General features: G+C 34.7%; 1 protein-coding gene across 7 annotated transcripts in view; it reads right to left on the minus strand.

Annotated features, from left to right (window-relative positions):
* RBPJ (recombination signal binding protein for immunoglobulin kappa J region) overlaps nt 1-15,404 on the minus strand; it is a 213,068-nt gene that overhangs the window by 19,115 nt on the left and 178,549 nt on the right. For all 7 annotated transcript variants that reach the window (XM_079154557.1, XM_079154554.1, XM_079154558.1 and 4 more), the window contains one exon: nt 5,858-5,953. In XM_079154557.1, coding sequence (XP_079010683.1) covers nt 5,858-5,953 — 96 coding nt within the window. The remainder of the gene's footprint in view (nt 1-5,857; nt 5,954-15,404) is intronic.

Consider the following 15,404-nt stretch of genomic DNA (forward strand, 5'->3'; position numbering starts at 1 on the left):
GGGAGTCACCCAATGCTTACCATGGCACACACCCTGACACCCAGGCTAGTATACTCTGAGGAGGCTGAGAAGGCATCAATTTTGGAAACTTGTCTCCTTTAAGTATTTTATTGGACACTAACATTAAGACTCCTTAGTAAACTGGCACAACCAGCTATAAAACTTGAAGAGTTGGGCTTTAAGATAGTATATACCAAATGTAGCAATCAAACCTCAAAGAGTTATCTCAAAATGTATTTTTATTTTATATCTGAAAAACACAGAGAGGCTGAAAAAATAAAAGAAGGAGCAGTCTTGTTTTTCTCAGGAGCACTGTGTCAAAATGCATGAAAATAATAGGGTATGAATTTAGCAAATAGAAAAAAAAAAAAAACAAAAACAAACTTGTCAGGTACAGTGGTGCACGATTATGATCCCAGGAACTTAGGAGGCTGAGGCAGGGGGACTGCAAGTTCAAGGTCAGTCCCAGCAACTGAGTAAGGGCCTAAGCAATTCAGTGAGGCCCTCTCTCAAAATAAAAATAAAAAGGGCTTGGGGATTTGGGGATTTGGCTTAGTGGTTAAGCACTCTTGGGTTCAATGCTCAATACCCACCCACCCTCCCCCCAAAAATTCTTTACTCAAAAACTGATCATAGTTCTGTCTTCAAAGGGTTTTCTAATCATGTAATAAATGTTGAGAAAAAAAAAAAAAGACTTTAATAGCCTGTGAGCTGACCTTGTTTTCCTTTATCAACCTTTTTTCAGAAAAGCTGTGATATAAGAATGGATTGAAAATGATCTTAACATTGAGAATCTATAATGAGCTGATAAAATCATTTCTTAAATATCCCAATATTGCCATCCCCCCCACACACAAAAAAAACAGTGAATGAACCAAATTTTCACTTCCATAAACTTCAGTAGTAATAGAGTAATAAAATCAAAGACATAACTGGGTATGGTGGTGCACGCCTATAATCCCAGAGACTACGGAAGTGGAGGCAAGAGGACTGCAAGTTCAAGGCCAGCCTCAGCAACTCAGTGAGGCCCCAATAAGTAACTTAGTGAGGTTCTGTCTCAAAAAGTAAAAAGGGCTGGGGATGTAGCTCAGTGGTGAAGTGTCAACCCTGACTTTAATCTCCAGTACAACAAAACCTGTGTGTGTGTGTGTGTGCGTGTGTGTATGCGCACATTTACACAAAAAGGAATATAGAAAAATAACTTAAAGGGAACAGGAACAAAAATAAAAGGCTATACAATTGACAGGAGAAAATTAAAACACATCTCTACAACAGTGTGAAATGGATGATTTTAAAAATTTAGACAGTCAATATGAACTAAATGTTCAGTGAAGTTTGACCAGTAAAGGGTTAACTTACAGCCTTTAATAGCTGCTATAAAGATTACAATGAAACAATGTTGCCTTTCTTTTCTCATCTTTCCTAGTACTCTTAAGTAATTATGGCAATTCTTTTCTCTGCCACTTGGTGGCGACATATACATTTTAGATTTTAATTTCATAATTCAAATAAATCAGTCTTTATTTTCAGAGAATGATTCAACAAGTTTTTCCTTAAATCCCAAGAAGAGATCTGGGAAACACCTCACAGATTCAAAGATGGTTTTATATTCAGTCCAATATGTAAAATAAGTTTGGTCAGACAAAATCCAAACTCATGTCCTAATATCTTCTGACTACCTTTGCAGGATCATTATACATCAATGGTTATTTTAGTTCAAAAGGAACACATTTGAAACTTTTACCTAACCAGTTACTCCAATTAACACAATTCCTAATATAATTTCAGAATTACAGACTAGAAGGCTTTACTCTTAATCATCTCAACTGCATCATTATTAACTACTGCTAATTACTTATCTCAGGACAAAGTTGAATGTTAATATGTCAAATGTCATACTAATACTTCCTCTAGGAAAAACAATGGTTATTTATTTATTTATTTATTTATTTATTTATTTATTTATTTATTTATTTATTTATTTTTGGTACCAGGCATTGGACCCAGAGGTGCTTAACTACTGAGCCATATCCCCAGCCCTTCTTTTAAAAATTTATTTTTATTTTTTTAAATTTTGAGACAGGGTCTCACTAGGTTGCTTACAGCCTAACTAAATTGTTAGGACTGGCCTTGAACCTGCAATCCTCCTGCTTCAGACTCCAGAGCTGCAGGGATTACAGGCATGTGCCACTATGCCCAGCAAAACAATGTTTTAAGAAATATTTGTTGACCTGCAAAGACATTCTTCAATGAAAAATTAAAACTAACCACTAACACAAACAGGATAATGGATGTGCTATGTAAATAAGTGTTAGTTATTAGGCACAAAATTTAATATCAAGAATCATTTTTAAAAACATTTTATTAGAGCATTACCGTTATGCATAGTAGTTGGGTTCACTGTGACAAATCTGTATATACACAGAATTGGATTTCAGTTCATGTTCTCCCCCCCCTTTGCTCTCTCCTCCTTCCTCCCCCCTCAATTTAAAAATTTCAAATAAAATTCCTGTCCAGATACTTGTAGTATCACTCACTGAAGTTATTTTACATGCCAAAGAGACATGGCCAAACAGACTGTGGTCATGTCCCTGATTATTTCATGCCTATGCCTCAGCAGTTCCTCAAAAGACCTGAACCTGAACTGGCCAGGCACCAACACAGGAGGATTATGAAAGTTCCTGGCCAGCCTCAGCAATGTACCAAGGCCTTAAGCAACTTATTTGTGAGACCCTATCTCAAAAGGGGGTGGGGAGAAGAGCTGGCAATGTAGCTCAATTACAAAGTGCCCCGCGGTTCAATCCCCAGTAGTAAAACAAAACAAACCAACTTGAACCTGGATGAGCAAGAGAGCAGGCAGCAAATTAAGGACTAGTCAGACCTTTTAATCCTCAAAAGAAGCCTCAATAGAGCTTGCCAGTCATCAGAGGGTTGACTAGCATCAACAGTCCTTTACTACTAACACTTTGAAAATGTCAGCTAAATTCAGTGGCTTTCCCCTCTTTATTGAAAGTTAATGAATGTTTGCCTTGGAAATTTTAACAATACAAATAAGTAAAAATATATGAAAGTAGTTACCTCTTGGACTTCACATCATTTTTTTTTTTTCTTTTTCCAAATTTCTTCAAATTTCTGAATGGGTTATAAACTGGCTGGGCCCTACCCAAATACTAAAAATTGCAATAAAAGATAACCACTAAATCTGTATTGTAACTTGATAAATCACTAAAGCTTTGTATTAATGTATTTTTTTTTTTAACAGTGCCTAACACACAGGAACCTGAACACTTTTTTAATAGGTCTTCTCCTTCCATTACTTCACTGGGCATCAGTTATCCACCATAATACTAAATGAAACAGTGACTTCATAAAGGTCCTTTGGCCTAGCACCTGACACCTAACTTCTGAGCAGAAATAAAGAATAAATTAATTCAATTATAGTAAAATGCAACTTCAAAATTCAAAGAATTGTGCAAGGTTCAGTGGCACATGCCTATAATCCCAGAGACTCTTGGAAGCTGAGGGAGGTGATCCCAAGTTAGTGGTCACTGAGCAACTTAGCAAGACCCTTTTTCAAAATAAAAAATAAAAAGGGCTGGGGAGGTAGCTCAGTTGTAAATGCCCCTGGGTTCAATCCCCAGTACCCAACCTCCCAAATGCAAGGAATGAAAAGCAGTTTGGAGCTATATGGAAAACATAACATCTATTCATAATTCCATTAGATCCGGCCCAGGCCCACCTAGCCAAAGGTAAACAAGATGATCCTAGGCAAAGTTAAATGTACATATTTTTTCTTTTATAGGTATTTTTACTTCCTTCATCCTCAAGCCCTTCTGTATCTAACCAATGGAAGGCTATAAAATTTAGGGTGATATGGAAACAGAATCTATGTGATGGTGGGCCCCTCAAGGATTTAAATGAAGAAAATATAATGGACATGTAATTTTTTAAAACATAGGGAAATAAAAGAGTAAGAAATTTAGTCTCAGAAGTTCCAATCCTGGCACCAAGGACTCCTAACTAACATGACCCCGGATATGTCTAAAATATCTAATATCTGGTTTCCTTATCCACTGAACGGGGACTATATTACAACTACTTTACAGGATGGTTCTGAAGGTTAAGATTTGAAAATATTTGTAAAGCATTTCTCTGGCTCATGATTGGAGCTGATAAGGAAATTGAATTCTTCTTTAGATTCTCTATGAGGGGCACCAGCTGGCCTTCGAGATTCCTCTTAGGTAGTGAGAGTGTTTATTCCTTCAGTTTTTCTTGTAAACAAAATGACCTGCTATGTGCCCACACTGAAATCTTATTTTTTTAATATTTATTTTGTAGTTGCAGGTGGACATAACAACTTTATTTTTATGTGGTGCTAAGGATCAAACCCAGGGCCTCATGCATGCTAGGTGAGCACGCTACCACTGTGGCACAACCCAGCCCCTGAAATTCTTAATTAAAAAAAAAGAAAAAAATTATGAATTTCCAGTGTCAACTTCATGAAAAATGGGGCAGCTACCTTAATTTGAATTCCAACGTCCCAAACCATCAACACCAACTTCTTCCTATATTTCACTCTAAGTCAGTGATTAAGTTTTATTAGTAAAGGAAAATAAAACAATCAGAAATTTAGTAAATCTGAATAATAATAGAAAAAAAATACTTGGAAGTATGAGTCCTAGATTTTGTTTTCACTTGTTCATCCTCTTTGAGGGAAAAAAATTGCCAATTAAATAGCTTTACCTTCTTTTTGGAGCAGATAGAGATGATTCCAAGAAAGGGACTTCCTAGCTTTTAGCATATAAATTAATCATAAATTTACATTGTTCCTTTTCCTATGCATATGCTTAAAATTTCCTTCATATAACAGAGATTCCACTCATTCCTTTTAACCCAGGTCCAAACCTGCATCTTTATTCTTTCTCCCACTTCACTTTGGCGCCTTGAAAGCAAATCCAAAAAAATTTTTGATATTTTCGCACGAGCAAGTTATCTTTACCCATGAAATGCTTAACCAAAAAATCTTGTCTGAAAGATTAAGATTCAAGAAACAATTAACAAGAAAACTTAAGGAATCAAGTGAAAAAACTAAAAACAGGTGTAGCCATGTGAGTATGAATGAAGTTGTTTTTACAGTACTAGAGAGGGAACCCAGGGCCTTAGGCAGACTGGGCAAGTGTTCCACCACTGAGCAACATCCCAGCCCCCCTCCCCTTTTATTTTTTGAGAAGGAGTCTCATTATTTTGTCCAGGCTGCCTCTAAACTCTGGGGCTCAAGTGATCCTCCTGCTTCAGCCTCCTAACAGCTAATACTACAGGCACACCACCTCCACAGCATTCAAGGGCAGTTTCTTGACAACTAGAACAACTGCAGGAGAGGACCTGGGGCTCTTCACATTGCTCCTGGAGCATGGAGCTCCACTTCTCAATACACTAACCTCAGACAGTTTTAGGATCAGGAGTTTGGTTAGCCTTCTTTGTTTTAAAATGGTACTTTGGGGGTTATATTTGTTCATGAATAAGCATTTTCCACCAAAAAGAAAGTTTCTTTGTGAATCTATTAATATATCATTGAAATACTTGGGAACCAGTCAAAAAGAAAACTTGTAGATTATTCATTTTATAAAATTGGAGATTTAGCCAGATGATCTTCACTAAATTCTCCTGGCTTCAGTATGCCAGGAGTTGCTTTGTTTTTTCCTTTCAAAAGATAAATCCTTCCTCCCCACTCTTGGTACTAAGCAAATATACCCAACAATAGAAACCATCCTCAGTCATGAATATTAACCATCATTTACAAATTGGTGATAAGTACAATTAACTATCCACCAGAGGGGGAAAAAAAGGCAAATCTTACCTTTTTTCGTTTCCATATGACTTTTGTGCAACTTTTGCATGAAGAATAAGTACTGTTTGATCTCCCCTCTCTTTTAAATAATTTCGCATGGCTTCCCTAAAATCAAATTACAAGTTACTACTATTACAGAAGTCAAATTTTTGATAAAGTCTTTTTTCTTTTTTATTATGCTCTGTGATGAGAGGCATGCTTATGATACTTTTTAAACAAGCAAACCTAAAGACAAAAACAATACAGAAAAATCTGTGAAACCTGGAGAACAGTACATACTACTCCTATTCAACTCTAAACTTTTGTTCTTTAAAAGAAGAGACTTCTCCATTCTTTGGAATTTAGCATGTGAAACAAACCTCAATTACAACTTCAGAATAACTAAAATCAACATTTACACTGGTCAAGTAACTTTAAATTATTTATAAGTTAATCTTGCTCCATTCCCATATTCTGTTCCCCAGCTGTTAAATCAATGGTTTTCACTGAATACAAAAGCCATAACAGAACGTTGAGTCATCCAAATTTTGCTAAATATATAAAATTTTGCTAAATATATAAAATAAAAAGATATTGCTAAATATATAAAATTTAACGAAGCCTAATTCAAGTGAAAAACTGGATTAATTTTGAAAAACTATAATATTAAGTCCCTCAAGTACAAACAATTCTGACTACACATTTATTAGCAAATGTTCTATTAAAAGTTCAATGTCTTAAATACATTTACTTACCCAATTATCTTGCCAAATATTATGATAAAGTTAAGCTCTACACAGATTAAGCCATACCAATTCTGAAGCAAGACAATTCCAATTCTTGAAATATTTTATACATCACCAAAACAAAGCCAAGATTACTTCAAAGATATTATCAAGAAATACTTTCACTAAATTTAAATGCTATTTTATTTATATTGTAAAGGAAGACAAATGTAAAATATAAGAGAACATCTGCATAATAAGTTATTAAACGTGGGGAATTCTAGTTTTACAGTACTTATATACTAAGTGGCCTGGGGCAAATCATTTAATCTCATCCAGCCTGTTTCCTATTTGAAGACTGGAGCTGTAACATCATCTCCCTAACACAGCATGGCTGTTTGGATCAAATGATATATCCTAGATGACAGCATTTATACTTATTGACTGAAAAAAAAAATCGTTAGCTGTAAGGCACAGCAAATACCAAAATATAAATAGATTAAGAACTATTCTCTACACTAAAAAGAAACTCAAAGTCCAAATGGTAATGAAATACAATGATTAAAACAGTTATGTATAACATGTACCACAATAAAGGGATGCCCACGTAAGCAGGGGAGAGTGCATGATAAAGAACTATGTGTTCAGAAAAATTTCTTAGAAGTGCTGAACTTGAAAGGAAAAGTAGACACAGGAGGTGGGAGGAGAAGAAGGCATTCCATTCAGGGGTTTGGAATAGTGCGCTTCAGGCACAAATAACCTTCCACCCTGGGTCCAGTGGGATTCCAGCTGAGAAGTAAGGCAACCACAACAAGAAAACATAACAGCAAATGTTTCTGGTTTTGGGGGGTGGGGTACCGGGGTTTGAACTCAGGGTCAACTGACCACTGAGCCACACCCCCAGCCCTATTTTGTATTCTATTTATAGATTGGGTCTCACTGAGTTGCTTAGCACCTTGTTTTTGCTGAGGCTGGCTTTGAACTTGTGATCCTCCTTCCTCAGCCTCCTGAGCTGCTGGGATTATAGGCCTGTGCCACCCCTCCCACCCAGCTTTAGCAAATGTTTCTTGAGTATTTACTATGTGTGGTCCCTGAACCAGACACTTTAAAAGCAGTATTTCATTTAATTTTCATAATCAAAATGTAGTGTTAATACCACCTTGACTGTCTTTCCCAAGGTCTAAATTTAAATAAACTCAGCCAGATTCTGATGTGAGCTTTGGCAGTAAATAAAGCTGAAGAGATGAACCTCTGCTCATCTCTTATGAAAGGCCTTCAAAACTGGACTTTAATAAACTTAATACTAAGTATACAAGTTTAACCACATTCAAATATCATGTCAGATGATGATAAAAGTGGTAGAAGGTAATAAAATTGTGAGAGAACTAGAGAAAACATAAAACATTAAAAAAAAATCTACCCCTTTGTGAATTGTGACAAGATCATCATTCAATTTTATCTCAATCTACTATAGAAAAACATGATGTGGAATTTGGATTTTCAATCAAGTAAAGGCAAAGAGGGATCCTGCAGTTTTTTAAAAACACATAATAAATTTCCTGTTAGTTAATTCTTGAGAAAGGACTAGAAGACACAGACATGTAAAAAGGCTGTCACAATAAGAAGGTAACAGGATGTAGTAGGGGGGAAGTCAGAAAAAAAGTTAAGAACTCTTTATATTTTTTGTTTGGAGAAAATCAGATGTATGTTCACAGGTATTGTTGACAAATGTCAACTCTGAAGGGCCCCTGGTCCTTTAAGTTGGAAATACTCAGTATGTTGTTGTGAACACACTTCCACAGGTCAAGAGAGTGGTCCATGCTGCAAAAATGGGGTTGACTGGAATGTAACTGGCAAATGAAGCCAGCAAAGTAAATGAAATTTCCCAAAAGGAACAATGCAGACACAGAAGTGTCAAGAAGAAAATGTACACAAGGAAATGAAGAAGAAAAAATAATGGGCTGGGGATACAGCTCAGTGTAGAACACCTGCCTAACATGTGCAAGGCCCTGAATTCAATCCCTAGCAAATAAAAGGGAGAAAGAGAGAGGGAAACAAAACTGGTAGGAGATAAAACTGAGACTGGTATCTGATACTGTAGAAGGATACAACTGTGTGACTCTTGTGATTAAGATAATCTCGAGGTGTTTACGAAGAATGCAAGAGGAGAGCTCCAGTTTTCCTTGTCTTTCCTGTCATAATACAAATTTCTGAAAAAGTAACTAGAACTTAAAGTAATTATTAGTAAAAGCTGTCTGTAATAGGAACTTGCCAGACAGCTTCTTTCAACAAGAATAAACATTGCTTGATTAATGGAATATTAAACATCAAAAATTATGTTTACTGGCAATTAAAGCTTGGTAATTTACTTTTTGTACTTTGAGGAGCCATTTAAAAGGATGGTATACTCCATAAAAACACAAACAGTAAAGCCCATGTAATGATGGGCTTTTCACCCAAATGAAGTAGGTTTCTATCTCAGCACTGTTGACATACTCTACAAAGTAATTCTTTGCTGTTGGGGACTATTCAGTGTATTACAAAATGTTTAGCAGTATCTGTAGCTTCTATCCAGCAGATGCCAGTAAGTACCTGCCTTGAGTTGTGACATCCAAAAATGTCTCCAGAGATTACCCAATGCTGGGGTAGAGGTAGAAGGGGGTGCTGTCGTTCGTATTGAAGACCACTCAAAAATATTCCAACAGTAAGGTGCCACAATTATTCAATGTCTTTTTAAGAAAAATTGGGGGTAATTTTACTATTGGATAAAACACAATGCAGAAGTTGAAGAATTCTTACTAGTAGAACTGCAGTAGCCTCCCAGTATGTACTGTTTTCCTTTCTGTGATTTCACCCATACACCATTAACTGATTTGTCTGACTCTTTAAAGAGACAGCACATTTACATAACATTTATTACAGCAGATTATTTTAAATGTTCTAGTTATTGTCAATCTCTTACTATGCCTAATTTATAAATTAAACTTTATCATAGGTGTATATTTAGGAAGAAATATGTGATATATATGGTTTGCTACTATTCTTAGTTTCAGGCATCCACTAGGGGTCTTAGAACTTACACCTTGCGGGTAAGAGAGGACTCTGTACTTAGTTCATTATAAGAAACATTTTCTGATCCCTGGAGAGAACAAAAAAGTGAAAGACTTTAAAAGGAAAGTTGTAAAACAATGAATAATGACATCCTAAATTTTTTTTTTGGGGGGGGTGCTGGGGATCAAACCCAGGGCCTTGTGCTTACAAGGCAAGCACTCTACCGACTGAGCTATCTCCCCAGCCCCATTCTAAATTTTTAAATCTATCACATGGTTGACATTTCAATATTTTTTTTTACAAAAAACTCTTCTCAAAACTGGGCTTGGGGTAAGTTGAAATTTCAGAAATCTCAGCTGGATTCTTTAGTTTTGTACTTCAAAATGCTGCAAATAGGAATCCAAACTTACATATACACAAACTCCTTCCTTCCTCCTGACAAAACCCCATGAGGAACCACCCCATTTTGTCAGATTCTGGCAGTTTCCTCTTTCACACTGTCTCAGACAACGCTTCTTGAATTAAGCTTCACCACAGTTATGGTGGAGAGTGCCCACTTAAACTTTTACTGAAACTAGATAAAATAAAACCTGATTCTTTCAAGGCAGGACTACTTGGAATCTTATGTGAATTATCAAGAAAGGGATATTTATATACTATATTTTCCAAACTACTGGATCTGATCAAAACCTCCCTGTATTCCCCACAAGGAAGCTTACTGACAATTATGGCCTCCCAAAAGGCTAGTTTTGAAATTGATTATTTAGGGATAGAACCAACAGTCGACAAAGTCCTGGGATCTTTGTAGTATTAAGGAAACATTAGAGCTGCTTCATTAAGAGTTTGTATCTATTGATGACTAAAGCCAAACAACAATAGGAGGTCGTTTCTTAGGGATGCCTGTAAATCTCATTCCGACTCTATGATAGAGGTACAAAGGTCCTTTAATTCCATGTAAGTTTTTAGTGGATACATAGATAAACTTTTAAATCCTATCACACAGATGAGACAAATTCTTTCAAATTCTAAGAAACTATAGTTCTTTTCCTCCTTCCAAATATCTACAGGTTACTACATTGTGGGCATTGGGTTACAGACACTTCTGTGTTCTACTATTTTCGAAGAAAATAAACCTATTTTGCTGTTTATTTAAGGCTTCCAAGTGTGTGTGGACAAAAAACTAGGAACTTGAAAAATCCAGAACATACAATAGCATGGAGTTACTGATAATCAAAGGCAGGTCATAACTTGGTTCTTCAATTTCCAGCCCTGGGTGATACAAAACTAGTTCCCTGAATTCCAGGGATGGCATATTCCCTTCCCACTCTATCCCACTCTCTTCTCTCCCCAAGATGCCCTATAAACACATGTGATTAAGTTGACTTTTAATTGTAACCAACTATTTACCATTTATGAATTACTTGACTAGTATAGAGCAAAGATCATGTTCCACTATTAACATAGATTAGTTTTATGATTTTGACTATAAATCTCAAAATTCATTCAATTGTTTCTATACATTAGTATAAGATCTGGTTATCCTACTTTTTTTTTTAACTGACAATCAGTTATACCCAGTTACATCTGTGTGTTCCATTATGGAGAGTATTTCAAGAGACAGGGATGCTCTTGGAGAGTTAAAACTTAATTCCTGTCATATATATCTCTAAGAGAATATATATTTTCTAAAAAATGTGAACCCACAGTAAATTGTGGATAGAATAGTGATTTTCTAAGTTTTTTAAAATATTGCTTAATTTGGAAGATGGAAGTAAATACAGAATAGTGTAGACTTTAAAAGATGTGGAGAGAGAAAAAGAGGAGACACTGTCCCCTGAATAAACTTCCCACACCCCAACAGAGAGAGAGAAAACTCCTTTGAAATATTTTTGATTGAACAAAAGACACTAACATATTTCTAACAAGGAATCATTTTAAGAGAGAAATAAGAAAACATGATTTACAAAACTTAGATGGGACCTAAATTTGCCATACTATTAGAAGGGAAAATGTCCTTGACTTTCAATTTGTGCTTAATAAACAAAATTTTATCACCAAAATTGGTAACTCACATTTTCATTTGCCACTATACAAACTGTTTTTGCTAAATTCCTTATCCGAGCTTTTATATTCTCTTCATTAAGAATATAAATCAGTAGTTTGCCATCTTTAAGAGATGATAAAAACTACTAAAATTTTAAACAGGTTTATTGGATTTAACTGAAATAGAATAAAATGTACTTAACGTGTACAATGCACTAAGTTTAGCATATGTATATATATCATCATCCCAATCAAGATGAGAATATTCACAATTCCCCAAAGTTGTTGTGCTTCTTTTTAATCTCTTCTCCTGCCTCTCCCCATTCCAGGAAACCAGTGATCTGTTTTCTGTCATTATAGATTAGTTAGCAGTTTTTACAATTTTATGATAATGGAATCATACTATTTATGTACTTTTTTTCCTGATTTTTTTAGAAAATTGAGTATAATTATTTTAACATTCATCTAAGTGGTTTTTTTGTATCAACAGTTCAATCTTTTATCATTGCTGAATAGCAATTCATTATAAAATATACTACACTTTGCTGATCCATTCACCTGTTGCTGGATATCTGGGTTATGTCCACAAGGGCTTTCACAACTAAAGCTAACATGAACATTTGTGTTTCAATTTTTGTATTCACATGTTTTCATTTTTCTTGACTAAATATGCAGGGATGGAATGGTTGGACTATATGGTAGGGGAAACTTTTAAAGAAAGTATCAATTTTTTTTCCAAAATTATTATACCTTTTATATACCTACTACCAGTATATAAAAATACTTATCGTTCCACATGATATGATCAATCCCTTAAAATTTGGGCATATTAATAGGTATAAAGTGGTTACCTCATTGCTACAGACTGAATGCATCCCTGTCAAATTATCATGCTGAAACCTAATCAGCAATGCCATAGTGTTTGGAAGTAGGGTATTTGGGAAGTAAAAGGTCATGCATGAGGTTGGAGCCCTCATGAATAGGATTAGTGCCTTCATCCCATTTGCCATGTGAGGACAGAAGAAAATTGGTCATCTATAAACTGGGAAGCAGCCCTCCACCACACATCAAATCCTCTCATACCTGATTTTGGGCTTCACAACCTCCAGAACTATGAGACATAGAATTTGTGATTTATAAGTCCACCAGTTTCTGACCTAAGGTTATAGAAGCTCAAGGGGATTACACACTAAATGTAATTTTAATTTGCATTTCTTTTGTGGTTAGCTGTCACATGTATATGTCATTTAGACAATTCTTCAAATCATTTCCCTCTTTCAAAAATGAGTTATTTCCTTACTGACGACTTAGGAAAGCTCCTTTCGTTATCTGGATGCAAACTTTTTATTCTAAATTTTCATGAAGTAAATAATCTATTTCTTCATCTCATAAATTTGTGTTTTTGGTGTTAAAACAAAAAATCTTTGCTTCTCAAGATAAAAGATCAGGATAGTTTCGCCTATTATCTTGTAAAAACTGTGTAAATGGAGTTCTGGACTTAGGTCTATATTGAGTTAATTTTTGTATATGGTGCTATGGATGAATGGTAGTTATTTTTTGTGAAGGGGCACCATATGGATGACAGATTGTTCTAGAATCATTTGTTAAAGACTATCATAGATCGAACTAAATTGCCTTTGCACCTTGATTGGAAAACAAGTGAGCACATATTTGAAGAACCATTTCTGGCTACTGTTCTGTTACAATGATCTACATAACTGTCTTTCCCTAATACTACAAATGATCTCTGTAGCTTCATAATAACTTTTGAAATCAGGCAATGTAAGTTTTTGCTGCTCTTTTCCAAGAATGTTTTGGTTGTTCTAGATTGTTTGCATTTTCATATGAATTTTATAAATGGCTTGTCAAATGGCTGCTGGAATTCTGACTGGGATTGTATTGAATCCATTGATCAATTCGGAAGAAAAGACATCTAACAATACAATTTTCTGCCAGAAGAACATTTACTCAGGAATTCAAGTTCTCACAGCAATATTTAGTAATTTTCACAGAGTTTTTGCACATCTTTTGTCAAGTTTTTCTCTAAGAATTACATATTGTTTGATAATATTTGATCAATTTCCCATTATTATTAATATAAGGAAATACAATTGAGTTTTATTGTTAATCCTGTATTCCATTACCTTGCCAAACTTATTAGCTATAGTGGCTTTTTAAAAGATGATCATGACTTCTGAAAATGAAGTTTTATTTCTTACTTTACAATTTGGATGTTTTTGATTTCTTTTTCTCATCTTCATTTAATGATTAGAACCTCAAGTACAACGCTGAATTAAAGTCATAAGAGAAATTTCTTGGATTGCTCCTGATGTTGGAATATTCAGTCTTCCATTATAAATATGGTATTAAATGTAGTTTTTCAGAGGTATCCTTTGTCATGACTAGTAAATTCCCTTTTATTTCTAGCATGCGATGAATTTTTATCAAGAATGAACGTTAAAAGCATTTTCTAAATCTCTTAAGATGACCATGTGATCTTCTTCTTTCTTCTGTTAACATGTTGAATTGGCTTTTTCCATTTCTAAGAGAAGTCTCACAGGTCATGATATAATTCCTTAAATATACTGTTGGATTTCATTTGAAAATTTATTAAGACTTTTTTACACCTTTCTTTGCATGGAATATTGGTGCATAGTTTTATTTTCTTGTAATGCTTGCTTTTAGTAAAAAGGTAATGCTATTCTCACAGAATGAACTGGGAGGTATGTCCTGCACTCCACTTTTCAGGAAAACTATGTAAAGAAATGGCATAATTATTTTTCTTAAACATTTCTGCTAATTTGTCAGAAAGTTTATACAAACAAACTCAAAACTCTTTAGATTTAAGGTTTTTCAGAATACCCACTTCTTCTTCAGTAAGCTTAGTTTGCTAGTTTTAAGAAATTTGTGTCTTTCTTCAAAAGCTGTTGACTATATTGGCATAAAGTTATTTATAATATTTGCTTGTTATCCTTAAAATGTCTATAGAATCTGTAGTGAGGTCATCTTTCTTTTTCTTGATACTTGTAACTGGCACAGAAACAGATGTCCATCTAGTATGATTACCTTTCTGCTTGAAGAATTTCTTTTCATATTGTAGCTCAGACCGATTTGTGAAGAATTCTTTCCATTTTTAATATGTCAATAGTTTTATTTTGCCTTCAGTGAGTAGAGAGTTCTAGGTTGACAACAGGCATTTTTCCAAAACTTTTGAGCACTTTGCCTCACTGTCTTATCCATAGCAAAGTTTCAGATGAAAAACCTGCTGTCATCCTTACATTTGTTCTTTTGTAAATAATTTGTCTCTTGTCTCTTTTGCTTTTAAAGATTTTTTCTCTTTACCACTGGTTTTAATCAATTTGATTATGATGTGTGTCTCTACAGTTTTATACTTGGGATTAACTGAGTCTCTTGGATCTGTGGTTTTAAAGTTTTTAACAAAGTTTAAAAAAATTCAGTCATTATTTCCTTTATATCACTTTAGTCATACCCTCTCCTTCAATGATTCCAATTTCATGTATATAAAAATGCTTGAAGACAGACCACAGCTAATGCTTGCCCTTTTCCCCAGACTTTTCCGGTCTGCTTCACTTTAGAGAGTTTCTACTGCTATGTCTTCAAGTTCACTAACCTCTCCTTCATCTACTTTGAAATTAATACCAAGTGTATTTTTTCACCTTGTTGTTTTCATCTCTAGAAAGTTATTTGTCTCTCTTTTTAAATATGCGTATCCTCCATGTCTTTATTAAACTTGTTCA

Source organism: Sciurus vulgaris (assembly GCF_902686455.1).
Source record: "Sciurus vulgaris genome assembly, chromosome: 9".
Classification (NCBI taxonomy): Eukaryota; Metazoa; Chordata; class Mammalia; order Rodentia; family Sciuridae; genus Sciurus; species Sciurus vulgaris.